Source organism: Caloenas nicobarica, chromosome 6 (assembly GCF_036013445.1).
Source record: "Caloenas nicobarica isolate bCalNic1 chromosome 6, bCalNic1.hap1, whole genome shotgun sequence".
Lineage (NCBI taxonomy): Eukaryota > Metazoa > Chordata > Aves > Columbiformes > Columbidae > Caloenas > Caloenas nicobarica.
Window position 1 is genome coordinate 30,383,777 of NC_088250.1, and position 27,635 is coordinate 30,411,411.

Consider the following 27,635-nt stretch of genomic DNA (forward strand, 5'->3'; position numbering starts at 1 on the left):
AAGAGCTTCATCTCTGTACCAGGGATGTTTCTGCTTCTCAGACTGAGGTAAGAAAAACTGAAGTAAAACTGTCCTTACCAGGAATACACTGGATACCTAGCTACAGTTCATCTGCTACCGGACCATCCAGAAATGTTTTGTCCATATTTCAGGTTCGAAAAAATGCAGAAATAAATTTATTTCAATAAGCTTCAGCTCAAGCCTCAAGAGCTGATGCTGCCTAAGCACATTGCTAACTTTAATCTTGGGTTTAAGTCTAACAACTCCAGCAGGACTGAGAAGTTCATCAAGTTTTGCCCTAGAGAGTGGGTACCATTCTCCAAGGTGCCCACACAAATGTAGGTGCTCCTATTTATGGATTTGGAGCAAAATTTCAAAATCAAATAGAGTCATGTGTTTTGTAGCATTTTCATGTTTTGCACTGGGGTAACTGTAGATCTGTAACTGAAGATGCAGACTCTGGCAGCCCAGGTGGTTCTGGACAGTGTGTAATTCCACAGGCAACCCTACCAAACTCAGGGTTATGACTATTGGGAAGCAAAACACTCTGTCTCTGAACCTAGTCCTCACTTAATTATTTTGTCCTCAGGAAAAAATATTAGATTGTTAATTAAAGCATATTTTATTCTCAACATTTTTGTGTCTTTCTTACCAGATGAACTAACTTATGTGTTCCAAATAGTTTTGCAATAGGTGCACCCAGTTATTCTTTCATATTCTGTTAAAATACAGTTTATTTTTAAAAAAGGCAATATGTACAGACTCTTGAAGTACTTCAAATACTATTAACCTGATGTAACGTAACTGGTCAGCATACAAACTTCACAGGGATGGTTAGAAACTTTTTCACAAGAGATCTTCCATTAAAACAAATAATTGAAACCAAAACATTTTATGAAATTGTAACAATATCTATTAAAATTATCAGATGAGAGTCCAGAAGGGAACCTTGGATCCAGAGGGAAATTTTTGGTCATAAATAGAAGGAAAAAAGATGGCCCAAACAAACCAGGTCAATTGCTTGAGAAGAGAGAAATGCACATTCAAATCCTTTCTCTTGATGCTTCAGAAAATAGCTTGACCCAGAATATTTACATCCCACGTAACCATGTGGCTATCTCCTTCTCTTTCAGATTTTACAAAGACGTCAAAAAGTCTTGCTTTCATCTCAGTGCAAAAAGGTTGGAAATCTTGGCATCTCAAAAAGGTTGGAAAAATCATTTCCCATTCAGTTCAACTGAGAACCCTGAGTTCCAGGTAAAATCAGGGTGAACAGGGGGTAGGCACTGCAGTGGGATTTACGAAATGCCTGCCAAGCAGCTTGCTTTTAATGCACACCAGAGAATAGCATTCCTTGCTAAGAAGTCCTAATCAGCATTGTGCATTTTTAAAAATTTGTTCAAAGGCTTATGATTTTAAAATGACCCTTCCACCTACTCTATTAATTACAAACTCCAGTATAAAACTGACTTTTCTATGCCCTCACTGTGAAAGCTGCAGATTAGGAGCTAACCTTTTTTCAGACCCATGCATAAATTAAGCATGTGCTCCAAAGTGTACATCATTTTAAAAACGTGTTCTATAAATTCTCTAATTCTTAGAGCTTACAACGCATACAAAAGGACATTTAAAGATGGAGATGAAACATGTTTCAGGGATTTTGTTTTAAAAAGCTGCCAAAAGACTTTGGGAATAGTATCCACTTTAAAGTTATGTTTCTTGACTGCTGCAAGAATTTGAGTGCTACATGCTGAAGCTTCCAAAATTAACAGGTGCTTCTGCATACCCCACCTGGGGCATCTCAAGATGCTGATTTTCAGAAATTCTTGAACAATGTGGCTCAATTTTGGCAAGAAAGACAGGTAGAAAAAATCACAAGTGATCCTCAAAATATCTTGGCCTCAATTTTCTTCTGAATATTGACATTCAGCCAAAAATGTTTCTCACAAAAAAAATAACCAGCACCACCAGCACCAAAGTTTCTCATGCAACTGAAACTCATTTGATGAAAGGTTTCTCAGGTCCCAAATGGAATTTCTGAAACACTTTTCCAAGACAAAGAGAGAGGAGGGAAATATCTCAGAGAAGCTGAGACATTTTGTTCTGCAGAGCAGGAAAGGAGCTTGTTCTGCTTCAGTTTCTGCCCCACTCCACTCACTAGTCCTCTCTTGCTCATAATAGTTGATTTTGATTTTTTAAATGAAAGGCCTCTACAGTCATTCTACAGGAAGAAGGAAAGAGTGCAATCTTTAAAAGGTCTGGGAGCTGAAAAGCTTTCTAAAATTAGAGAGTAACAACATGGTTAACACAATATTGTGACACACAATATTCATAAAGGAGATTATAATCCAGGAAAAGAAGAATTTATTCCCATTGGAAAGCAGTGAATAAAGTAATGCTGTGATGAAAAAACATTATGGCCTGCTCAATAGCAGGAAATATTCATTTTCTAGTTAAAGAACAGATAACTGTCAAGGAAAACACACATTAGGTAGAGTGAGCTAGTAAATCTACCCATTACAGAATGAGAGACTAAAGTACCGAATCTGCTGTGCTAGCAAGCAATGGCGTGGGGATATTGCTCCTGTGAGAAGCTGCTGCCACCCTTGCTGGCAAGACAATTAGGAGTCATCTCCTTCAGAGGAACACCCTGACCTCTCCTCTCCATGACAGCTGTGGGGCTGAAATGTGTCTTTTCTCCCCAAGGACAGTGCAGCCTAGGGGTATAGCTGATTGCACAGGAACACTCAGTGAAAAACAGCTTTACACTTGACCTAAGCCTCCTGTAGAGAGGTATATCCCTCACACTGCTGGGCCTTGCCCCACAACCAAGGTATCCTGCTGTCTCTGCAGACTGTGCTCCTCATGTTCTTGCCATCACCTCATGGAAGTACAAATGCAAGGGAACAGACATCTGTCAACACAATCCTGCACCTTGAAGCAGATTTAGCACCGCTGGCAACCTGAAGAGTAAGTCTCACGAGCAGAAATAAATCAGACCACAATTTCAAGATGAAAAAGTATCCCCAGATCAGGCCTGACAAGATCCACACTGTATTTTACAAGCAAAGAGCAGACACAAACCAACCCAAATTAGCATTGCAATTACTTCTTAAACTGCAGCCCCTATAGAACTAACTGCAAATTCCTTGCATTTCTTGTCTTGCTTTCTGATCTGATACTTAAAATGATGCATGGAGAAGGGAAGGTGGAAGGGGTGCCTCTAAGCTGCATCATGTGCTTTATGGCGACGAGCCAAGCAGCTACTTAGGCAACCATTAGGTCGGGAAACAATCGCTTCCATCATTCCCAACACGTGTGTCAACATAATTCCATGCTCTCTTTGTCATGCAAAAAGTCTTGGCAAAGTGACCGGATACACCCAGAAAGCAGAAGCAGACTAAGCTCATTATGTTAACCGGAGATCCCACAGCATCCTCCAGTGCCATAGAAGGAGACTTCCCATGTTTTGCAGTGTAGGAAAGGAAACTCGCGGCACTGAAAAGGGCCCAAGCCAAGCCCAGCTTCACAAGTGTGTGAGGGAGATTCACAATTGGGTTTCATGGCAGGGGATCCCTCGTCTGACAAGCACAAGACGCTGTGTGGGGCGGGGTGATAACAGGCATTTAGAAGGTATGACACCTCCCAGAACTGTGGAGACTTCCCTCTCCCGTGTGCTCGCTGGAAGCTTTCCAGCCATGCCAGAATGGCTCCGCAAGGGGAAACTACTGCCAAAGGGGAGTATCGGATCCGCTATTGTTGTCATTGGTAACTCCGGACTTTGTTTTCATTTTAAAGGAAGATTCAATGCACTCTACAACCATTAAACATCTTTTCTTCTCTCCAGCTGTACTTGTAACTATTACTAACAGCAAAAGGCTTGTGCACATCGGAATGCCCGGCAATACTGCTCTAATGGCTTCTTTGGTGGTCAGGTATAGGAGGAAGGCACTTCAATCCATCTGAAAAATGCTGGATACATCTTCGGTACTCTAGCTGCTGTAGAAGATGGTAAATATCCCAGAGCATAGGTATTTATTTGTTGAGAGATAAGCAGTTGTGGTTTTCACTAACGATTTTTGCTGCATCTTTCAATTCCAGAGTCAGTGCAGTGGGAGGAAAGTCCTAATACTGCTGGATATTTGCCAGCCCTTTCAAACTTCAGCTGCTTTGCCTTCATTCTGCCATGGGTAACATACATTTTTCAACCCATTTTGCCTCTTCAATGCTTGTAAGTCCAATCTTGGTTATAGTAATGCATTCAGCAAAACACAGCTCCTCAGCAATCCATGTTCACAAAGGCCAACAACAGCTAAAAATGAGGATGGACAAGAATAGTAAAAGCTTCTCCTACATGTTGCTGACATCTCCTCTAACAAAAGCCAAGGATTTCTCTTGATTGTTGTGTCTAAGCCTGTATCAGCCACACTACCTGCTTTGTTCCTTAACATACCATATTTTTGGCAGATCCTGTTTCCACACAAACACTCCAGAATCAAGAGCAGACAGTGTTGTCCAAATGGACAAGTGTAGAAAAGCCCTTCCCGCAGAATTATCATTGGAGTGGGAATAAGCATCTGCTTCTGACTTTGCTTCTCACTGCTCCATCACTCTGGGCAAATTTACACTATACAGCCTTTTGAAAATATACATCAAATATTACAGAACATTCATTAGCAGGTCAAATAAAACAAGAGAGTAAAAAGTGAACATACCTGAATCAGAGAAACGTTGTGTAGACTAAGTCTGAAGAGGTAGTTCCTGCATGAACAAGCAGAAAAATTACAAACTGTTAGGCTATCAAAGAAGGAAGGGAAAAGCAAGTCATAGGCTTGGGTCATTCATTTCTGCAAACAAGATTTTCTTGGACTCCTCTCCATAGAATGCAAAAACAGTTATATGCCCCTCGTTCATTGGTGTCTTAATGAACCTCGTAATAAAGTTCTGAGCAGGTCTGGAGTAAAATATTCCAGAATCCACAATGAAGAACCACAATTAAATCCCAGGAACACAGAGACTGACTGCAAACCCTCAAAGGGCTTTAGTTAAGTCCTGTATGGGCTGCACTCATGTTTTTCTCTGCATTCTGAGAAAACTGGGGTTGGACAAAAGCCAGCTGGAGCAGAGCTGAGTCCTATAGTATGTTCCTCCCAAGCCTGTCCTTGTGGACTCTGTGGAAAAGGAGAAGAGGACTGATACTTCTCAGTAGAACCTCCCTGCACAGAAAACCAGCAGGGAAATCAAGACAGTGAATGCAGATACTCCCAATCCTCCTGTCATCACATCTCCACAGGCAAAGCAAGGGAATTCCTGACAGAAGTCACTGTAGCATGGGAAACCACACATCAGCTGAGCTCCTGTAACCCTCCTTCTGCATGTTCACATCCCATCACAAATAGGAGGGAACACATATTTGCATAAACATCTATTAGAGAAGCTTGGTTAACAGGATTTTCCTCACATTTTTGCTTGCTAAGACAATGCAATTACCAGGAATCAAGTGATATATTAAGCCATACGGCCTTGATTGTGTGCTTGAGGGTTTTGGCTGCTTCAGATTTTTGCATCCCATCTGTCAGGGGGTCTAAAGAGCTGTGATCCTTTTCCAACGTCCTTGTCACCACAAACTCCCAGAGAAGACATGTTTATGTTATAGCAGGTGAACTGTGTTTTCAGAGGTGGCTCTATTTGAATTGTAGAAAGTGCAGCTTTGATCATATAGCATCATCTGCTCTAGAAGTGCCAGTATACAGACATTCCCCTACCTAGTAGAAATGCAAGTTCCAGTTTTAGGTCAGTGAAGCCAGAGAAGTCACGGGAAAGCTCCTATAGTGATGAAAAGGTCCCAAGGACTCTTCTGAAGAGCCTTGTTTAGGGTATGTAGTCAGCAGCACACTCTGTCCAAGCAAAGAAAGTAATTCAAACTTCAACATATGAGAAATTCATATTGGGCCACAATGACCAGTACAAGGCTTGAGGAATTTTTCCTTCTTCTGTTATCTCTCTCTTGTGTATCGCCTAGGTCATAATCATAGAGTTGCCTGTATATTTTGTCCCAGTTCTATAAATAAATCAGAAAGGTCTCAACTTCTGCTGACTGTCAATAAAGAAGAATGGGAATAAGGATGATGGGGAACTCAAGAATTCACACTCCTGTTTCCAATCTTCAGTTGCTGTAGCTCTGATTTGCACCATCCTATTCTATACTGAGAGTGGTTACCTGGAGAAGAATGAAACCCATCAGCAATATCTGAACAAAATACCTCATGTAAGTATGAAGAGAAGTATGTACACATACAACATGTCCATCTTCTCTCCTGGTCCTGTCACTGGAGATACAGCAGTTCCTCCGCAAGGTCTGAAACCCTATTCTGTCTCAAAGGGCTGCATACTTTCCCAAGTCATTTGTTATTAACTCTTTAGCATCAGCTACAGAGTTAAATATGTCCTGCGGGTACATGCAGCAGACCAGAGGCACTAAGCTTACATGCAGCTAAAATTTCAAACTGGAAGTAAATTCTCATCCAGTGACTGATTTGACTCAGCTCCCTTAGAAAAGCACATGCTACTCTCACCAAAATATTAATGCAATTCTAGGACATGAGATATTGTAGAATAAGCCTTCTCCTGGAGAAGTTAAGCATGTCCCCGGCCTCCGATCTTACAACACCCTAAGGAGAAAATCTCATAGCTAGGGACTTGAAGTTGCTATCCTGTTGTTAAGCATGCTATTTAAATGCATTGATTTTGGAAGCCTTATAATGCAGATTTCAGCTCCTTGTTTTAGTCTTGTAAAAAGCTGGACAGTTTGACTGAGTAATAAATTTTAATATTAGGGTTTTTTCTCTGATAGCACTGCAGAGCAAATTCAACCAAAATATCTTTAATGGAAGAGACATATCTAGAAGACATGATTTTCGTTGCACTCAGCCCAAAGAGATGCAAATGGGAAGAGTGTCCATTTAAATAAAGCCAGTCTCTGTCCTCTCAGTGACGGCTGTGTACCACCTGGACAAAGCATTAGCAGTGAGATCTCAGGTGTCTAATAACTAAACCAGGCAGGAACGTAGTACTAACGTGAGTAGCACAATGATCTTCCAAAGCCTTCATACTAACCTCAGCTCTTTATGTCTGACCTTGTGGCTTTCTTACAGAAAGGGGGGTTTGCCTGCATTTTTCATCAGCTTGCCTCACCTGGTGTTTGCACAGCCACTGGCAGCTTCTTTTTGCTTATTTGATCCTTCTCACATCTCATCAGCAGCAATACAAACACCAGTAGGCAGACCAGGCTATTGGAGACTCCTCCAGACTCTGGTTGGCCTGCCCAGCTAGAACCGACTAATCCTTAATTAATAACATGCTCTTTTAACCAGACTTCTGTAAAGCTGTACCAGGAGTAAAAAGCCAAGGGGAAGGACCTGCTGAATAAGACAGTGCCATTTTTATCAATTGCATTTTAACTGCAATTTCAGTCTGAGAATGAGCAAAATCTCCGAATGACAGTCATGGTTTATTGTACCTAAAACTGCCCCATTTGTGTCCTTTCTTCCGCTTGTGTTTGAAGTTATGTCTGTTTAATACCTTGCTGACCTATAATTTAAAGCAGCTGAAAGAGTAGGTTTAAGAAATATATGAGAACACTGAGATCTCTGCATGAATGGATGAGGTGCCGCCTTTTTTTTTTTTTCTTTTTTCCTTCCCATTTTGTCTTGTAAGTGAATGCTGGCTAATTCTTTTCTCTCTTAAATTAAACCCATCTGGACTAGGCTAGAAGAGTGATTGCCTGGTGCAACCAACTATTCTAATAAGCTCCTTCTCCTGTATAAAAAGCTGGTGCATGAACGTGAAGGGATAGGACAACCTTCTTATTCACTTTCTGTCCTAAAAAGTCATGCAACGTCACTCCGCAGTATTAAAACACAAGCCTTGTTTCATCCCAGAGTTCGCTGCATTTCAGCCATCTCCCAAGCAAGCGACTACACTCCTCCTAAGTACTCTGACGCAAATGGTATTATATACATTAAAAGGTGTCTCAAACTGCTAATTATTATCACTACTAACTTTACTATTCATGAACATAAGTGTGTTTCTGAAAATGCCCATGTTAAACAGTCATACCCTGAATTCTCGGCCAAGACCGTGGTTTGGTCATGTTAAGACACAGGATGAGTTGATGGTGGCTCCTCTGGAGACTGACTCACAGCAGATGCCTATTTGAACAACCTGAGGGTGGACCTTCTCTGTCACCTCTGATTGCAGGGTTATATTATCTCCCAGCTCAGATATGTGAAGTTAGCTGCTGTAAAGACCTTCCTGCTCTATACAACCTGGTTTTGAAGAATTCACCATCTAAATATATACAAAAGAGTGAAAAAGAGACCTCATTCTCATTTAAATTTAAAGCACAGAGTAAGCAATCTAGCCAACATCACAGGCATATCTGCAGCACAACCAAGAGCTGACCTCCTGGTCCATTAGTCTATGCCCTGGTTAGGTGAATAACTTGCCCCCAAAGCTGGGGCACCACAGCATGTAACCCTGTGCTGAAGTGCCACTTACACTCATGGAAATTGGGTAGATGCTGAATTACTTTCCTGAACTGGGCTCTCTCTCTCTGCTAGTCTGCGTATGGACAGAGCCAAGCCGCAGTATAAATCCTGTAGATGAAAGTATTTGTTAATTGGCTTCATAATTTGTATTTGGCTGCCCTGTAAAACGATTAAGTGCTCACTGTGCCTGGTACCACAAGGCATACGTACCAGAACAGCAGGAGAGCAGCTGAGATGTGTTGCAAGGAAGGGTGGAGGAATATATCCACTTAAATCTGCTTGCCATGACATTCCCAAGTCAAAGCTGCTTATTAAGTGTTTATTTCATATAGCCAAGCGCACCTTGGATGAACTTCGTAACACGATGCCCATGCACTTGATCACACATTGCCTGGCCTTGAAACAGTTCACAGAGAAGGCAAAGTACTTTGTCTATGATGCCACTGAGCAACAGAGATACAAGACAAATTAAGCCTTTCCAATGGGAAGCCGCATAACAAGAATGCTTGAATAAAAGGTGCGGCCCTTTCTCTTAGTTGTACTGAAATTATGAGGGTTGCAACATGCTGCAGACATTCGTTCAGGCCTCTTTTTCAGAGCCTCTTTTAAGGCACTACATCTGTCAGCACTGTGCTGGCTGATTAAAAGTTGCTTTCTTCTAATTAAGAGTGCACGCTTTCAATTTCTGCTGTGGTAGATCAGGAGGAACATCCCTGCAGTCGATGGAATGAACACGTGTAAATGAAAGGCTATTCTAGCTTTAGATTATTTCTTCCATTTAGATGAGCAAGGTTTGTTCACATTTCCACCTCTATCCCCCTCCACACGCACCAAGCAGGTAAAATAACCTCTCTGTGCTTCAGAACAACCTCTGCCAGCAAATCAGGAACCATGAGATCCCTGATGCCGACCACCACCAGAACCTCTCGGGACTTTCACAGATACCAACAATACGCTGCCTTATCTCAGCTGGTCTGTGTCCCCACAAGACACGTACACCTACTCCCATATTGCTACTTTTCTGCACCTTATATCAGACGTGCAAAGCTCACCCCTTCCTTGTGACAGGGCAAGCTATCTCAAGCCCCCTCTGTACACAGACAATTAACCTGCAAGTAGAAACAAAGCCAACAGAAGCTGATAATAATGTCTGATCATGTTTAGGGAAAGCTGAAGAGAACCAAGTGAAGAATCGCTCTTCCCTTTTGGGGACTATTATTGCACTGAAACAGGCATCCAGCACAGCCCAGGTGAAGTACTGGAGGTTCAGGGAGCCTGGTGGTGCTCTGAGAAGGTTTTCACTGCACTTGTGCTGCAATCAGGAACCAGGTCTGCAAGAGGGACTCAAACTGTGACAGCGTAGATAATAAGAAAAATAATTAACAGAACAGGGTCCTTTGGGCAATGCTAAACAAGACACGGAATTATGCATATGACAAACGTAATGCTCCCTTCTGGCACTTCTGGAAGCCACGTGCTGGGGTTGAGCCTCAGGCTAGGAGCCAGCAACTCCTGTCAGCTCTTCCTATCTGCTCCTGGCGGCCTCAGATATACTTTTTACTTCCACAGTACATGACAAACACAGCTTAGTCATGCTTCATGACTCCCTGGGAGCTGGTTAGTATCATTCCCCCCTTATTGTAATGGAGAAAATGAGCCAGAGAAAGTTTAAATGACCTTCTCCAAAGCACACAGCATGTCAGTGATAGAATCGAGATCAAACCCCAGGGCTCTTGGCTACCAAATCTCATGCTAGATTAACACACAGTGCCTCTAAGCAGGTCTAGCTGTGGCTGAACTTTTCAGATGGTTATCCACATTTCTGAACCAGCCAACCATCCCAAGCAACCCAGCTCCTGAAGGATGATTTTGGCCTTTGCTCTCAGAAGAAGTTAATTACATGTCTGCTCTGGAGTGTGATGTGACGATCGGTTTGCAAATGCTGCTCCAGTGAATCATTTGAAAGGCCTGGCACACACATGCTGGAGAAAAGGTGGAAAGCCAGCATCTCTCTTACAAGTTGGATCCTTGTTCACCAGTAATTTTGTTTCTATTGAAGAAAAACTTGTTTGGGACATCATTCTTCCTTAAAAATCAATAGACGTTCAACAGAGAACCATACTAAATGGCATACAGTAATATGACGTAGTTGCTGTATGAGCAATTGCTTTCCCCAAAGCAACATTTCTCAGTGATAAATCCAGCCAGAGCTAGAGGAGCATCCTCTTAAAAGAGGCTCCTCATGCAAGCAGCATATCATTCTGATGAAGCAGCTTCCAAATTAAGCCAGGGCCTCAACTATCATTTCTGTTTGTCACCGAGGCCCATTCAGTATTTCTCAGTGGAAACAAGGATGAAAATCAAATCCTCTATACTCCAGTGAATGGAAGAGAGCTGCCATCAGCTTTAATGGCACAGGGTGCACGGCACAGATCTGCTCGGACTCGATGCTGTACACTCAGGGCCAGCTCTAGGAAGAGTCAAAAGAGGCAGATGCTCATAGCTGCAGAGCATGCAGGACAACAGCATGGCTGTGACACCCTGGACCAATATTCAGAATATTCAGAATACCAATATTCAGAAATCTAGACGGACAGCTGTTGCCATGGGAGGGACAAGTAAGATGGGGATCAGCCCTTGGACAGACAGCCATGTCTCCTCTTCCATCAGCTTGGAAGAGGAGCAGCAAGCTGGCGCTGGTGTCTCTGGCCCTTCTCTCTGCCCAGGGCAGGACAGGTACAGGCTCGCTCCAATGTGATCCCACCTCCTTGGGGGTGACAGTGTTCGCCATGCCACTAGACACCTTGAACCAGCTGTTTTCTGGAGGGAAGCCATATGTACACACTTCAGAGAACAGGGAATGGGACTTTTTTTGTAATATTGTTTGAACATATTTATAAATTGCCAGCCAATTTCCTTTTTTTTTTTTTTTGGTTACATTTCCCTCCCTCTGTTTCACTAGATGAGTTTCTGCAAAACCTCAGAGATGGAAAGTGAGCCAAATTTTCAAAACTCATGTGTGGGTTTGTTCCTGTTTCCCTGGAAGAGTGAGTCCATCTCTCAGACCATCACATATTATCCCACATGCCACCTCAAGTGTCTGTTGACATGCGACTGACAGCTCTTCTCTCCCCCGCTCATCCAGCTGGCAGAGTCACAGAGCACTTACAGCACCTTGATATGGCCCCAAGCCGAATGGGCACCTTTGATCTCCTATTTGCCCAGCACTTTTAGTTGTGCTTTCATAAGCCAAACTGTAAAATTCCTCTTGTTCTGATGCACTGATTATTGTTCAAATATTCTCTGGCAGTGGCCCCCACCTGCCTACTTAGGCTGATAAACATGCTCAGTTCTGTCAGGCTTTCCTCAAACTCTGGATGAGTTCAACATGACTTGTATGCAAATACTGAGAGTTGGCTGCTGAGTTTAAGTTATTGCCAACCAATCCCTTCTCTTTGCTGTGGTTTTTATACCTCTGCAGTGGCACAGAACAGTAGGCTTAGCACCTAAACATCTGGATATAAAGTGATATGCAAGTCACTGTGGTGAGCCCTGCCATATAAAACTGACATATCACCAACTGAACCAGAGCAAGAGAGAGTATTTTCAGTAATGCAAAAGGAAACTGCTCTGCAGCCCCATCCTGTGATGCTGTAAAACACATTAGGTCCAAGCCTCCAAGGCTTTTGCCAAAATATCCTGACCTTGTGTTTGCTGACACCCCACTCTCTGAAACACAACCTTCAAACTTAATTATTCTCAGTGTGTCACTAAAGCAAGTGAGCCTCTCATGGGTGGCTGCTTTTCTGATAGGGTATCACCAATTTTCATTTTATCTGGAATACGAGATATTTTTCCAGTCAGGCCTGCAATTTGCTGTGCAAGGATGATTCTCATCAGCCTGCACTGCACCGGGATTACCTTTCACACAGCCCCGGCTGCGCGGGCACTGGCCGTGAGTCAGCCAAGAGCCCCATTCCTCCAACCACTGCCAAAAGCGCATGGACCACCACGAGTTCATTTGCAGAGAGGTAGATGGTGCTGCCTTGCAGGCAATTTGAAGGACCGACTGTTTTCTCTGCCAACAAAGATGACAGACCAGAGACTGCCATTGCCTCACCCTCTTCTGCACATACAACATCTGGGGTACAGCTGTTTCTTTGCTCTCCTACAGCTGTGGCTTCTGCTGTGCACTGGTCTGGCCCAGCAACCTGACAGTGCTGCAGCATAGTATTTTATTTGATTTATTTCTTCTGAGTTAATGAAAATTTGCATTCTGTGCTCGAGCACATGCACAAATTTTAACTAAGGAAAAAAAATTCCACTTTGACAAAATTTCAGGCAGGCTCCAAAGTTCTCAGAATCCCACAATTACAAAAGTTCTCCTTCTGTCCTTTCCTGCCCACACCTCTTCTCCTCCTCTCCAAGAGTACAAGTCAGGGACAGCACAGATTTGTGGTAAGGCAAATTCAGACTCCTTGCAGACCAGCAGGGGAAAGCAAATTCTATAGGTAAGAGCCAGACACCTCGGTGGGGCTTCACCCCTCCACACTTACACAAGGGCTGAGCTGACCTCACCTGGCACAGTATCAGAAAGGAAAATCTCCCTCTGAACTATCCCAGGCTCAACCAGAAAAATTAAACCCCACACTTTTGTTCCCTCTGTAAAGAAACTGTGCACTCCCAATTATGGATTTAACTAGCTGCAATGTCTAATTACAGCTTTCTCACCTCACCATATTCTTTACCATGCAGGTCAGGCAGCTTCTTTAAAAAACACCAATGGCCCTTCAAGAGTTTCTGTTAATTTCAGAGACTGATTCTCCCTCTTTTCCTCACATCACCATGTTATCTGCCCCTCTCCAGTCTCCAATACAAGGATGCAACTTTAATTAGAGCATTCTTTCGTCTGATAGGAAAAATCACTGTGAGAAAGGGTGGTATTTGTTTTTCTAGGTTTTTCTGCAGCAGGGCTTTCAGCTACCCTCCTACGATCTGAATATAATAAAAAACATTATCATGCTCTTTGCTCACTCACGTCCTCATTAATACCTCAGCTGGCAAGGTAATTTCTCAGCCAAAAGCGAGTTAGTAGGGGGTAAAGCTGGCGTAAGACAGTGCGATACAAATGTGAGCCATCAGAAATGGCAGTAACTCAGCTCGGTCATTTTGTCTCAGAAAAGTACTGAATCAAATCCTGTAGTCAGGGACAAATGGCATGTCATTCCTGGCTCATAACAGCATGAGTCTGTGGACTATTTAACCTTTGGCTATGCCCATGTGCTTGTGGGCAATGTTAACTCGTTTGCATGTTAGTGTCTCCATGCTGCATAAAACTAGACTTTTTCAGCCATGCTGAAACTGTCACAGTGTAAGTGTGTGGGACTCACACACTTTCATGAGCATTTTGAAGAGTTACATCTTTGCAGATGCAAGGCTGAGGGCACATGATTAAACTACCAAGTGGAAACACAACAGTAAAGGGTCCAAATCCCACCTCTGCCACAGGTTTTCTGTGAGTCCATAGAAGAGCTTTGGCTATGTCCACATTAGCCAAGTGCAGAGGCCTCTGAAGTTCTGCCGACTTTGCCTGGTACCTTCAGACAGCATAGTCCCACTGCAGGAGTAGCTATAGATCTACTATAAACTCGTGTCTCAGCATCACAGCCTTTATACAGGGCAGGCTTGCTTTTAATCCCTCTGTGCCTCTGATTCCCATCTATAGTGTGAAATTATTAGTGCTTTCCTGCCTCACAGAAGCCCTCTGAGGATAAACGTTGGTGAGGGACCCTGGTCGTTTGGCAACAGAAAGTGTTCTTGACAGAGTTTGGACCCAACACTGATACTTTAAATCTGTGGGTCAGCTTTGACTCAACTTCTGCCGTCGAATTTTCTGTTTTGCAAAATGCTTTTTGCCCAGGCAACATAATCTGTTGAGACTTATTCTGTTCAGGGTTCAGTGGCAGTCCAGATTGAAGGTGCCCAAGGGTAACAGTGATATTTTCCAAGCAGCACAGGTTTTGAGAGTTTTACTGCAGTGCTCTGGAGCTTTCTGCCAAGCAGGCAAGAAAGAGCCCATGTTCAGCCAGAAACCTGCATGCAACCTGGTGTCTGACAGACTAATCTATCATACACCGGAGACTTTCAATAAACTCAGGGTGCCAAACCTGCTGGTTGAGGGTCCTAGAGTATATTTACAATTTGCCATATTTCTGCAAGCTGCAACTTGAAGCAACTCTTTTGAGACATCAGTCACTCCATTCACTCTTCAGCTAAGCCTGCATGATCCAGAGATGTTTTAACACTACACAGCCAGAAGCAGTAATAGCCAGGAAGGGGTGCGCCCAGGCTGTTGTGCTCCCCCTAAAACAACCTTTGTTGGTTCATATAGCACCTTCCCTGCTCCCCAAACTAACCATATCTCCTTTCTTGAACCCACCTACTTGGCATTAACAGGCACATTCGGTTCAGCTCTAAATCTAGTTTGAAAATCACTCCCATCAAAGCATCCAGACTTGAATCACCAGCAGCTTTGTAGTTTCACATTTATTGCAGAGAAGGCTGGCAACCCAGAATGACGTGCACTTTACTTGCCAGTTTTGAGTCCTTTCATGCAGCCTTTGCTCACTGCCCTCTACCTCCAGGCTCCTCTTGGTAATGACTATTCGTGACAAGGGCTCCTGAACTGCAGTTCCCTGTGCGACAGCCATGGGAGACGATCCTTTCCCATCTCTGGATGGAGCTGGCAGCCCCCTTGGCAGGCAGAACTACAAGGACTTCTGGTGACGTTTTCTGGCTGGTTTTCTACAGTAACGCCTCCATTCACTGCAAACAGCCAACCCTCGTGGCCATGCCTATCACATCTGCAGCCCCAGCAGGCCACCGCCCCGAGCTGACACCCCCACCGTTTCCTTCTGGGAAAAGTCAAATGTTTCCCGTTGGGCTTCCCAGCCACTCTCTGTGCAGCCATTTGTTTGGGTACCATCCTCCTGTTGTCCAAGCTGTTTTCCTTCAGCTTGCTGTCATGCCAGATTGTCACATGGTGTCTCAACCATCATCCTTTAAACCTTTTGTGTTCTCCGCACCAGGAAGATCTTGTGAAGCATGCTTTTTGGCTTGAGTCCAAGCAGGGTCTTTCATATCATCATTTCTTTACTGGCCTCTGTCTCTGTCGAGCCAGTAAAGAGACAGTCTCAAGGAGTATGTCTCCTCAAGAAGGTGGGATGTCACAGCTACACATTGTACCTCCTCTGCAAAATCCACCCTCCTCGGGGACTGGGCACCCTGCCTGCAGCACAGGTGAGACAGCAGAGCTCTGCTTCTCCAACATGCGGGTGAAATCACGGCTGTGGGGATGGGAGAAGGCCAGCATGTCTCTGCTGGAAGAGAAGGAAGGAGGGGAAAGGGCAAAAGAAGGACGTTGGAGAGTTGGGAGCTGGGACATCCTGCAGGAATGGGGATGGAGGCTTCCTCTTGCCCCACTACCATCACCTTCAGCATCCCCATTCTCACAGCACGGGCACATTGCTGCGCCAGGCAGGCTGCTGCTCTTTGTGCTTTCTGACAGCATCTGGACATGACCTTGAGCTACAGCAAGCAGATACCATCAATTCAAACAGTTGCATCTTTTAAGTCACCGCTTTTTAACACAGGTGTCTTTTGCTTGCCCATCGAGTTAGGAAATTCAGCTCATCTCCTTTGTTAAACCGTTTGTTATACAGCAGCTCATTCAAGCTGTTCTTCCCAGCCCATTCACCAGCTGTATTACTGACAAAAGAGCAGTGTCCCACTCTCCTAGCCTTTGTTCTGGTACCAGAATAATCTCCTCTGTGGCTCTTCTGCCGTGGCGGCATATGTACAACTTGTGTCTATAATTCAAAACTATAGCTCATTATGTGACACTAATCTGTGAGAAACTGCCACCCATTTCCTCACCATTACTCTTTGATTTCAGATGTTTAGGTAGAGCAAATAGACCCTCAGTTAATAAAAGCAAACTGCTCACTAGGAATGCTGTGTAGCAGAGTTAAATTTGAAATCTAATAATGGGAAAGAGATTGAAAGTAAAGACAATAAGTATTCCAGATCATGCTATTAGAGAGGGATGGAGGTTTCTACATAGTCGAGGCTGCAATCAGTTTCCATTTCAGCTGCTTTATTGGCTTTGACTTGGAAGGCTTCTCAGGTCTGAAAAATTCAAGGCTTATTCTTGATGAAAAGAAGAAAGTGTTTTCCAAAAAAGCAGGACAATTGGACAGAAATGGCACTGCTGATAGCTAGCACAGAAAAAGCAGGATTCAAGTTACCATAATAATCATTTTTTAATGCATGGGAGGATTTACGTGTCTTTTTTTTGAGCTGTTCAGATCATATTTTCAAGTTTTTTCTCAGTAATAATGAGGTCTAGAAAATTGTTTTTCCTCCCATTAAAATAAGCTCAAATAGTAATCACATGTGCTCAAGAGCTGAAAAAAGCAGCAAATATTTCAAAACAATCACTCATTCATAGAAGAAAAACAGTACATTAAAATACTAACATTACATTTAAAGCAAAAACAAAACATGCAACCTATGAGTCAAAATGAAGGTTATGAATTTTTGAAATGTGTGTTTTTATGCTTAATGAAATGTGGCTCATAATATGAGTAGTGTGAGATTTACAATATTCTAAACTATTCATATCCTTTACTTGCAAGTGTTTGGATTTTACAAATGATATGACAAGTAAATATGTTGCTTAGAAACCATGGTGGGCTTTTGAAACTAATTCTTTTGTTTCTGGGATTTTGCCTTGGCAGGTGCTTGGTGCAGTGGAGTTATCAAACTCCTCTGGTTTGCACTCAGTACAGTCATTTGGGGAGGGCTCTCAGATAAGGATAAAGCTTAAAAATCTGAGGCTCGCGTTATTCCAGCTCCCTGTCTGCGCGGCATGCCCTCAATACCTTTTACATTTTCAGCCATGCTGTGTCCAATTCCTGAAACCAAAAACCCTCATGAGCCCCAGGATCTTCTTTTCTTCTAGGAAGCATTTTCTGGGAAGCTTTGAAACACAGGACGAACTAAGCCAAAGAGATGCTGTGGTGAGGTCATACTGCTTTTAAATAGAGACAGAAAGAACTAGTCTGAAATAATTTATAGTGCTATCATCTAAGAGAATGATGTTAACCAGGAAATTGAGAAGCGGGAGTACTTATAAACTCCACCCTGATCCCAAACTCCTTCCACAACCCCAGAATAGCTGGCATTACTACTAATATGATCTACAGTAGCACATTTAAACATGGTTAACATTTAAATTTAGGTTTCATAAATTACACCCTGTAGAGATGGATAGAGACAGCTCCTATCTCTTTGAGGTATTGTTTCATTTGCAAATTCAAGCAGATGGTGCATGAGCAACTAATGACTCAAAAAATCACCCCTAAAAATAGTCCAGAACAAGGTGTGGATTTATCAGGGAAGGAACAGAAAAGATTTTACTTCCCGTTCCCATTTCTCTGGCACAGCCCCGGGAGCTCAGCACACCCGGAGCTGAGCAGCACCGAGGGCCCCATCCACACTCCACATTCATGCACCTCTCCCTGTCACCTCACACAGGGTGGAAACGAGATGGGGAAGAGGGAAAGGGCTCAGCACTCCCCACTTTCCCCACACCAAGCCTACAACCAAAAACCACCCTGGGAAATTACATCTCCATTAACTCTACCAAGAATTGCTTGGCAGAGCCGTGTGGCACCAACTAAACTTTCAGTCTCCCAGTCAGGTGGGTAGTGCTTCATGAAAACTGACTTCTCCAAGTAAATTCTGTAAATACTTGTCACTGCCTCCTCATGAGGCAATATACTATACTGTACTTCCAGCAGGTAATAAAATTTGCTGTCATTCCCCTGTTTATAGTGATATTGTAGCCTCGTGTCTAACCACACTCGTACAAGCTCTTGTGGCTCCCTCCAGGACGTGTTGCTGGGGTTTGAGCAGGGGGAAGCGTGTTGGCGTTGGCAGCGGCTGCACGGGGGAAACCTGCCGTGCAGCTGAATTATGTAAACCGTAAATTCCTCAGAGCGACGTGCCTGTGTCTGTGCAATGCCTGGCAGAAGGCGCTGTTCACAGCCATCCCCAAAGCAATGCCGTTCTCAAGTAATAAATATTAATAATTGCTGGTTGAAGATTCCAGCACAGGTAAAGCCATGGCTTGAAAAGTGAAATGTTTCTGTATGAAAAGCAGGAGGGCCTCTGGCAATTTGAACAGCTACAGGAATTTAAGTGTTATTATTTGCTGCACAAATACACAAAAAATGCATATTAAATCACACTTCAGTTGCCTCTTCAGAGCAAAAAAAATCTCCCTCTGCTACATATCTTGCTCTTTTCTCTTTTTCATATCATGAGTTCTTCCAGCTCTGCTCCTCACATCCCTGTCCTCCAATGCTGAATATCCCGGAAAGAAAGCAGTCTTTTCCTTCATTTTCATTAATAGCACAGACTGCTACCACAATGTTATCTGATTCTAAATGTTATACTTAAACTGTTTTGTTAGAGCATGCTTCGTCTTTTCTTTTTGGGTTGTCTTATCTGTTTACTATGCAATAAAAATAGTTGCTGCTGGGACTCATGATTCAACCCCTCCTGACGTATATTATTTCACTGAACCATAGCTCTTTTCCCTATTACAAATGCAGCTCTAAATTTGTTAGAGCTTGCCTATGCTCACCTTGTGTGTTTCCACCCTTTTCTTATGATATTCTAAACAAAAATAATGTTTAAAAAGAAAGGAAAATATATTCTAATTATATACAATGGGCCAGAACAACAGAGTTGCACCGAAACGGTTTAGGTGAGGATCTGGCTATATCAGCAAGATGAAGCAAACAGGCTGTGGAGTGAATTCTAAAAGAAGAGAGAGGAAAGCAGTCATTTACATTGTCAAAGTCTGACTATGACTTATACAAAGGTGAGTACATGAACCTGGTACAGAGGGCAAGTCTGGCCATGGCAAGTAAACTGTAAAGTCAAATTCTGTGCTGGCAGAGGAATGGTGCAGAATAACTTCCTATAACTCTTATAACATTCACAATACCAAGGGAGATGCCAGCAGTCTGCTTCATTAACCAGTCGTTTTGATTGGTTTTTTGTTGTGGGTTTGGTTTTGTTTTTTGGTGTGTTGTGTTTTTTTTTTAATTCCAGCAATTTTCTCTTCTTTGCAATTATACTAGGAGTTTAAATCCCTCTACGTGAATTATATCTTTCTTTCTGAGGGGGAGATGGGCCACGTAAGATGGAAACACACTCTACTCTGAAGCCAGAACCTGAAGGGAAAGAGCTTGAGTGGCAACTCTGGACTAATTAAAAGATTATCTTTACCTTGCTCCCACAATGAGCTGGTTCCTGTTGGCATCCAGTGCAAGCTGAGAAAAGTCCTGCACACCTGGATAGGTGAAATTCGACACCCAGGGCTTCAGATCTGCAACAAAAATGAGAAAGCAGGAAACAATAAAGCTGCTCTAGAAGAAGAGAGTTCACCTGGACATCCACTAATGGATTTCCTACCGAGTTATCTGTCAGGGGAAGGCTAATTAATAATCTATTTAAAGGGTTTCTATTTATTCTGATTCTCCACAGAACATGCAAAAAAAAAAAAACAACCCACATAAACACAGGGCTGTCTCAGCAGTTATTTTCACATCCAGGATGGAGTGTCAGCATTGGTTTCAGAGACAACAGCAGCTCGATTTTGCTTCTGTTAAAGCAGGGGAACCATCTCCAGCACCAGGGTTAAGCGGTATAAAGGCGCAGGACTGCCTGCCGTGACACCTCCACAGCCTTCCCTCCCGTGTCAAGCAAAGGGAAACTGCTGCCCTCCAGAAAGGGACGGTGGGGTCAACTAAAAACCAAGTTAGCATAGAGGTGACCTGTACTCAAGACCTGGCTGCTCCAAGGACAAGTTTAACCTTCTCTTTCAGAGTTCAGGTTCTCTTCTAGGTTTCACTTTACCTAACATCTGGGATCCTTGTCAGTTAAATCTTTCCTTAATTTAGATGTGGGGGGTCATCACAGCATTTTTGTGGCTGAGAAATTGCACAAGCTTGAGACTGGCTCTATCAACGAGCTTGGATTTGCCACTCTGGGCAATTGTCCAAACTACAATCACACAGGTTAAATGAAAAGCAATAGAATTGGCTACACTATGCTCTTGGAGACAAAGTTCTTCCAGAAGCTACATCTATTAACACAATATCTATTGAGAGATCTAGGGCAGATAGTCCTGATGCAATAAAAAATACACCTGTTTTTTTAAAAAAAGCCAAATTATTATTTTTAGAGTACTCTCAGGCATGATGCTAAGGCATTCACACAATCCCAGCTTTCAACAGTTAGCAGCTTTCACCTTGTATGTCTCACAGATCACAGAATTTCAGCCTCCCACTTTACACCTTTACTGCACAAAGTAACAGGATAGATGAATATGTGTCTTCCAGAAGGCCATCCAGCTTTACAGTGAAGAATTCTCCTGGGAATTTATTCCAACTGTTAACTGCTCTGGCTGTTAAATACATGGAGAATACCAAGTATCTGAGGGAGCAAGGCGCAAATGACAGCAAGTCAGTACATCTGTAATCCCTCTGTGACCTGTTGACAAGTAACCTGCTGCATTCAAGGACTGGACGTTGGAGATCCAGGAGGCTCAACATGAAAGGTAATATACTCTGGCCTCAAGCCAACAGGATACCAATACACAGGCCAATGACCTGATGACTCATAACAATAACGACGCAGTCCAGACGGGTTCAAAAGAGCTCTCAAAAATTGTGCTCCACTGTCCTTTTATATTCCCAATGACAAACTGAGAAGTCTCACTGAAGGCCGTCAGGTTTGAGTGTTTTGTTGAAGGCATTAGTTCTCCTTTCCCCAGGGGTGAGATGACAATGCTGATGAGGAATCTCATTTAGGTCTTTGGCACCTTTGTAGGGTTACAGAAGTGCAACAGTTTAAAACCTTTGACGTAGGGGTAGTTGTTGAGCAATTTCAAGTCACTTCTCCCTCCAGGGATGGGCGAAACCTAATCAAGCCCTTCAGTTATCAAAACCTTAAGAAAAAACATATAAAAGTCCTTATATTCTACTTGTCCTGCCTCCCTTTCCAAAGCACAACCTTGTCATGGAGCTTCTGCTTCTGCCCTGAACACCACCATGTTTTCTAATGCCTCCTAAGTTCCCCCACTATGGAGCTGGACACCATCAGGCCTCACCTAACTGGACACTGCCAGGACCTCTCTAACAATGAGTCCTCTACCCTGTCAATCTAAAAACCCTGTCACCAGGAACTGGAGGCTTCCAGCCCTTCTCAGCATTCCTGTCACACTGTGGAACCACACACAACACATGTCCCTCCCCTGCCCTTCAATGAAAAGGCATGAGTTAAGGAATAACTCAGCCCATCTAACCTTCAAGCATGTCCACCTCCTACACTCCTCTGGGACCCTTAATGAGGTACCAGCACCAGGGAGGCACTGCAGTTTCACCCCTGGCATTCTCCTACCTAATGGGGCTGTCTTCTTTTCCTGTAGCTCTGTAGCTGCAGAGACATTTCTGAGCCAAGCGGCAGAACCAGCAACAATAACACCTTTCAGGCAAGTTAGCTGGCTGACATGTGTTGCAGATCTCCTGGCACTTCTGTTGGCTGATGGGGGTGGGATTAGGGGATTGCTATATAATGATGATACCTTTTAAGAATCCTGCTTTTAGGCCATAATTTCTCTTGTCATTTTACCTTCTCTCCTACTGACTCTTTCCTACTAACTAAACCACTATTACAGTGCAGTGGCAGGAAGAATATTTCTTCATCTGCTGCTCTAAGCAGAAGCTCCACTCATCAGTTCTTCCTTTTAATGGCAAGCTCTGATAAATTACAGGTTAAAAAAAAAAAAAAAATTAAAGGCAGTAGGTGGCTTGAATCTTTCCATGTTGGCTGAAATGTCAATCAAGCCCAAGAAATAACAGGCAGTGTCTTGATTTCTATTACTACTGCAGGTGGTACAACTTCGAAAGAAACCCTTCCCAGTTATTAAATTAAAGGCTGCAAGGCATGCATCCTCATAGCAAAATTAAGCTTTTATAAGCATGTAGTTGGAGATTATTAAACCCAGCACGGTCCCAACTAAGAATGTCTAAATGTGAGTTGCCAGAATTAATGCCAAACAGCACATTTTCCTTCCCAACCTTCTTTCTTCTTGTTAAGAGGGAAAGGATAAAGCGGAATGGAAATGCAAGCAAGAGTCAGGACATGGGTCTTTTTTCATTCGACACATTCAGATCTACTGCTCAGACCACAGTCATCCCTAAGGACAGTTCCAGCCTTTCATTTTGAAACTAGTTCAGTTCTCCAAGGTAAGTGCTGCCCTGGGTCTATCCCATATTAGCTGAAGTTTACACATATGGACCCAATGAACTTCAGCATTTCTTTGTATTTGACCTTTCTCAGAAGGCTGATTTTTCCAGTGCTGAGTCTTTAATTTGGCTGGAAACCTTCAGTGCTGGGGCATGTTTACATTTGCAAAAGTATCTGTTTAAAAACAGTATGAAAAAGTAGAAACCGAGGCCCTGGCTTTGCATGTCGGCAGCAGGAGCCGGAAAGAAAGGAATCACATGGCTTAGGGGCAAAATGTTCATCAAGGCCTCCTTTGTGCTTCTCATCTCTAATCTTTTCCAGGGGGTTAAAGATCCATGCTCTCACTTCCTCCACATGAGGACCAATGAACAAAAGTTTAATAGTTTCCAACACCGTCCATCGCCAGACATTTGATTCAGAGCCTCTAAAGCTCTGCAAGTCCCTCCACGGCTCAAGGTGGTTCAGGTAACCAGCTGCAGAGGCAGCAAAGCTTCGCAGGAAATGTAAGTCTGCCAACACAGCTGTGCTCAGGCTTTTGTGCATGCACGAGACAAGGTGAAAAGAGGCCCTCTGTCATTTCGGAGGGTGGTCCCTGCAGCCTGCACGCTGCTCTGCACCAGCTTCCTGAGAGCACAGGGCTGCGAGGAGGATTACTCAGCTGCACAAAGGACGATGTGCCAAATGGCAGGAGCCAGGTTTAAGGCCCTGATCCAGAGGCCCTTCAAATCATTGGCAGTTTTCCACTGAGCTTGATGGGGTTTGGATCAGCTTCTAAAGACGTGGTAAACCTGGTAATACTTGAGCCTTCATCTCCTCAAAAACAGCTGCTCCCCACCTCACCCTTACCCTGTGTGTTTTGGAGGAAAGAAGTGTGTAAACACTGAGCTGAGACTTCTCTGTCCGAGGGACATCATTTACTGCTTCGGCTCACTCGAGCCCACTGGCAGCCCCATCTCCAGCAGGCTGGAACAGCTTTGTGCAGCCAGCACACACCACGCAAGAGCAGAGAGGTTAAATGCCCGTGCTTTGAAAGTGCAAAGCTATCGCTAAGTGCACAGAGCACGGCTAACTGCTGTGTTATCCAAAGACATCTCTTCCAGAGTAATTCTCAGAGTGGGTTTCCTAGTCTGGAGCAAAAGCAGCTAAACTAAACAGGACCAATATTTTTTTTTGTTCAAAACAAGGGTATGTTCAAAGATTCCGTAAAAAGACCTTAAGGGAGGAAAATAGGGAACAAGAAGGAAGCTTTAGGGACCCAATTCCAGAAAATACAACCTAAACCACATACATTACACAAAGTCCCTGTAAAATAAGCTGATTCAACAGTAAAGGCTTGTGCAATGAAGTAGAGCATACATGTAGCACTGGGGGCCTGCCAAACTCAATGGGAATAAATAAATACCTGTTCTGCAGATATTCAAACCTACTTTTGTGCAGTGTTAACTTGGCGACACATTGAGTGCTTCCCTTATTCCCTTGTTCGGGTCTCTAAGAAGTTCTCTTAACTCAGCCTACTAGTTCATGGCATGTTTAATTACTGTGGATGAGTAATTAACCATTCATGGGGAGGCACAGATGACAGCCACGACTTCTGAACTGTAAAATCTACTCTCCTTTTGGTTTGCTTCAGCCCTGGCACAGAGCAAACTGTGTTTAGCGACTGATAGATACTCCAGTTTGCAAGTACTCAACCACTTAAATCTTTTCTAGGCCACCCAATAGCCTGGAGGACTCTCAGTGCTGGATCCCAACAATGACCAAGAGATGCAAAACACTTTGTAACACAAGGTAATGTTTCAGGCTGTCTTCTTGGTATAGACTGATGAAATGTCCCCTTTCCAGAATCAGACCTATTAATACCATCTCAGACCATCCTCTGCTTCAATCACTCCAGTATTTAGAGCATTTTTCATGAAGTAGACAATTGCCTGCTAAGTCTGAGGCCACAGCTTCCCTTCTGTGTGGGCCACTGACCAGAACCCATCACAGACAAAGCAAAGAAGGCTGTAGCCAAATATCAGAAGGCTAATCACTACCCATGCTACTACCTTTCTTCTCAAATGCAGTAAGCATGGACATGTCCAAGGATGTACAGAAGCTAAAGCCTACTTACAGTGTTATCTTTATTAGACTGACAATTAATCATTTTTTAATATCAGCCTCATTTTAAATTTTAGCTCTCTGTTGTAGGTCACACCACAGGTTAGTCATTGGAAAATAACTTTCACTCCTACCCCATGCCGAGATGCAAAAGTAGCCTCCACAACACAAAACCACTCCACAATTCAGTAAATCTATTAGGGGAAGGAGAAATCTGCTGTGCGGGCAACGCTGAGCAAACAAATGTGTCAGCACTCAGAGCTCGACTTTACTCATGAGGCCTAAAAACTCAAGTTGGCTTTACCCCAGAAGTCCTCCTACACATACATATCACCCTGCTGTCTTGTCTTCCCATTACCACCTCCACCTCATTACTGGTATTCTCTCTTTCTTTAACCCGATCCATTGAAATCTTTAATTGTACATTAAATATGTCCTATCCCAACTGCTGCAATTTCTAACTTCATTAAATCTTAATGAAGTTCTTCTTAAATCTTTCATCGCCACTCACAGTTGTGAGGACTCAGAAGGCTGTTGGCAGAGTACACCTCTTTCTATAAAATGGGCCGAACCAGCAGTTTTCTTCTTTCTCCTCTCAGTGCCCAAATCCAACTCAGACGTTCTTCCAGCTGTATCATTTTCATAGTTTCACTCGGTTTACCCCTCTGACCCCACATTCACCTCCCCTCCCCCTCCCGCTTTCTTTTCTAGCAGTCTTCACCTTACAGCCATGTTTCTACCTCGTTTCCTGCACACTCAATCAATTCTTCCCATCTTGGCCAACTACAAAACTCCTCCTCAGATGACAGAAACAATGAGCCAAGCCATGAGTGTCCTGAGAGTCACTGCAATAGCTGCTTGCAGTAAGCCATCCCCTTTCAATGAGATCCAAGAACCGAAAGAGTTGCTAATGTCCCTCTCCAGCCTGTCCAAGAACATGGGGATAGGAGATAACTGGAAGAAGGAAGAATAAGACTTTTTCTCTCTTGTTATCATGAAAGAGGGAACAGTGCCATCTCTCAGCTACCAAGGAAGGGAAGGAGACAGAAGAAAAGGCTCTGCTCTTTACCACCCTTGTCAAAACAAACAAACGAAAACCACAAAAACTCCCCACAACACAAACATCAAACAAGGAACCAAAGACTCAGGTCGTACCTTCAAAGAGTCACAAGAATCATAATAATCATAGTAACCTAGACATGTTATCATTTAAGGTTATGTCAAATCTAGATGATTTTGCGCCTCTCCCCTCACTGTCTACGGCTCCTCCTTGAACTAATCTTGCTGAGCTTCATCCATCCCAAGAGAGAAATTACATCTGGAGATGTAGGCAATGTGGTCCCAAGCACCCAATGGCAATGACACTGGAGTCCTCTGTGTCTTGGGCAAATCATGAAACTATTTAGTGTCTCAGGGCTTCCAACTGTTAAATAAGTTTAGGGATACAGGCCAGTGCATCAAGGCCTCATTATCTGTAAAGCATGCGATGCACAGGAGGCACTAACTGTTGCTGATGCATACCAAGCATCTTGACACTGTTTCATAAATTTTAATCATTTCTTCAAAACAAGTGTTGCTAAATTGTTTCAGTGTGGAGAAAAAAGAACTTAGTCCAAATGTAATTTTTGCAAAAGTACAATTATGACTGCTTATTTACTTTTTTATTATTAATGTGGAGCAGCTGGCAAAACACACCAGTCTATGGGGAAGAACCGAGAGATTCAATCCCAGACGAAGAAAACACCAGACAATAAGCACGAACTAGCTCTCACTCCCAGTATGGGACAGTGTACTGTTAAGTTGTCCTGAGGCTCCCTCAAGGAAGGAGAACAAAGGACTGTGAGTCACATTCCCAATACTGCACATTTCTATAGTTTTCCAGCATTTCTGCTCCATCAGAGAGGTCAGTCTTGGCCCATTCTCTGTTTCACTTGGGTTCCTACCTGCACATGCCTGCACAGGCAGAAGCTAAATCAAGACCTGCCCCAGGGAAGATCCAAGAGGCTTCCACTCGATGAGTCCCGAGGTCTCAGGCTGGGGGACTGGGAAAGAAGTCATGTAACATGAGAGACACTCTTCCCTCTTCAGCACGGCTCCTGTTGCTTAGACCCTCACAGGATCTCAAACTCCAACTAACACAGAACCATAGAATCATAGAATCATAAAGTTTGGAAAAGACCTTTCAGATTATCGAGTCCAACCATAAACCTAACACTGCCAAATCCACCACTGAACCATGTCCCTAAGTGCTACATCTACACATCTTTTAAATACCTCCAGAGATGGTGACTCAACATACAGTACAACAGATCCTCACTGGCAATGGCCGATCAAGGGCAAGAGGAGATGACACAGTGCTGCAAGAGTGTAGCGTACAGGTGCACGTCCATGAGTTCCATTTGCCACGCTTGAGATTGACAGGACCAAAGGTGTGTGTCTACACAGCACAGGACTGTTTCCTCAGCAGGCTACCCACTGGGGCAAGCGCTCCCCTAACGCTGCCTCCCCTCCTCAACAACCCTCCTCCAAGATCTTGCCAGCTACCCCACATGGCACTGCACGGTGTCACACAGCCATAGCTCTGTGCCCCACTACCACCTT

The 27,635-nt window shown here is 43.5% G+C and overlaps 1 protein-coding gene across 1 annotated transcript in view; it reads right to left on the reverse strand.

The window, feature by feature from the left end:
* The window catches only part of SEMA5B (semaphorin 5B), a 134,206-nt gene that overhangs the window by 97,675 nt on the left and 8,896 nt on the right, over window positions 1-27,635 (reverse strand). Inside the window, exons 2-3 of the mRNA XM_065637691.1 lie at window positions 19,911-20,010; window positions 4,716-4,761 (exon numbers count right to left, since the gene is read on the reverse strand). Coding sequence (XP_065493763.1) covers window positions 4,716-4,761; window positions 19,911-20,010 — 146 coding nt within the window. The remainder of the gene's footprint in view (window positions 1-4,715; window positions 4,762-19,910; window positions 20,011-27,635) is intronic.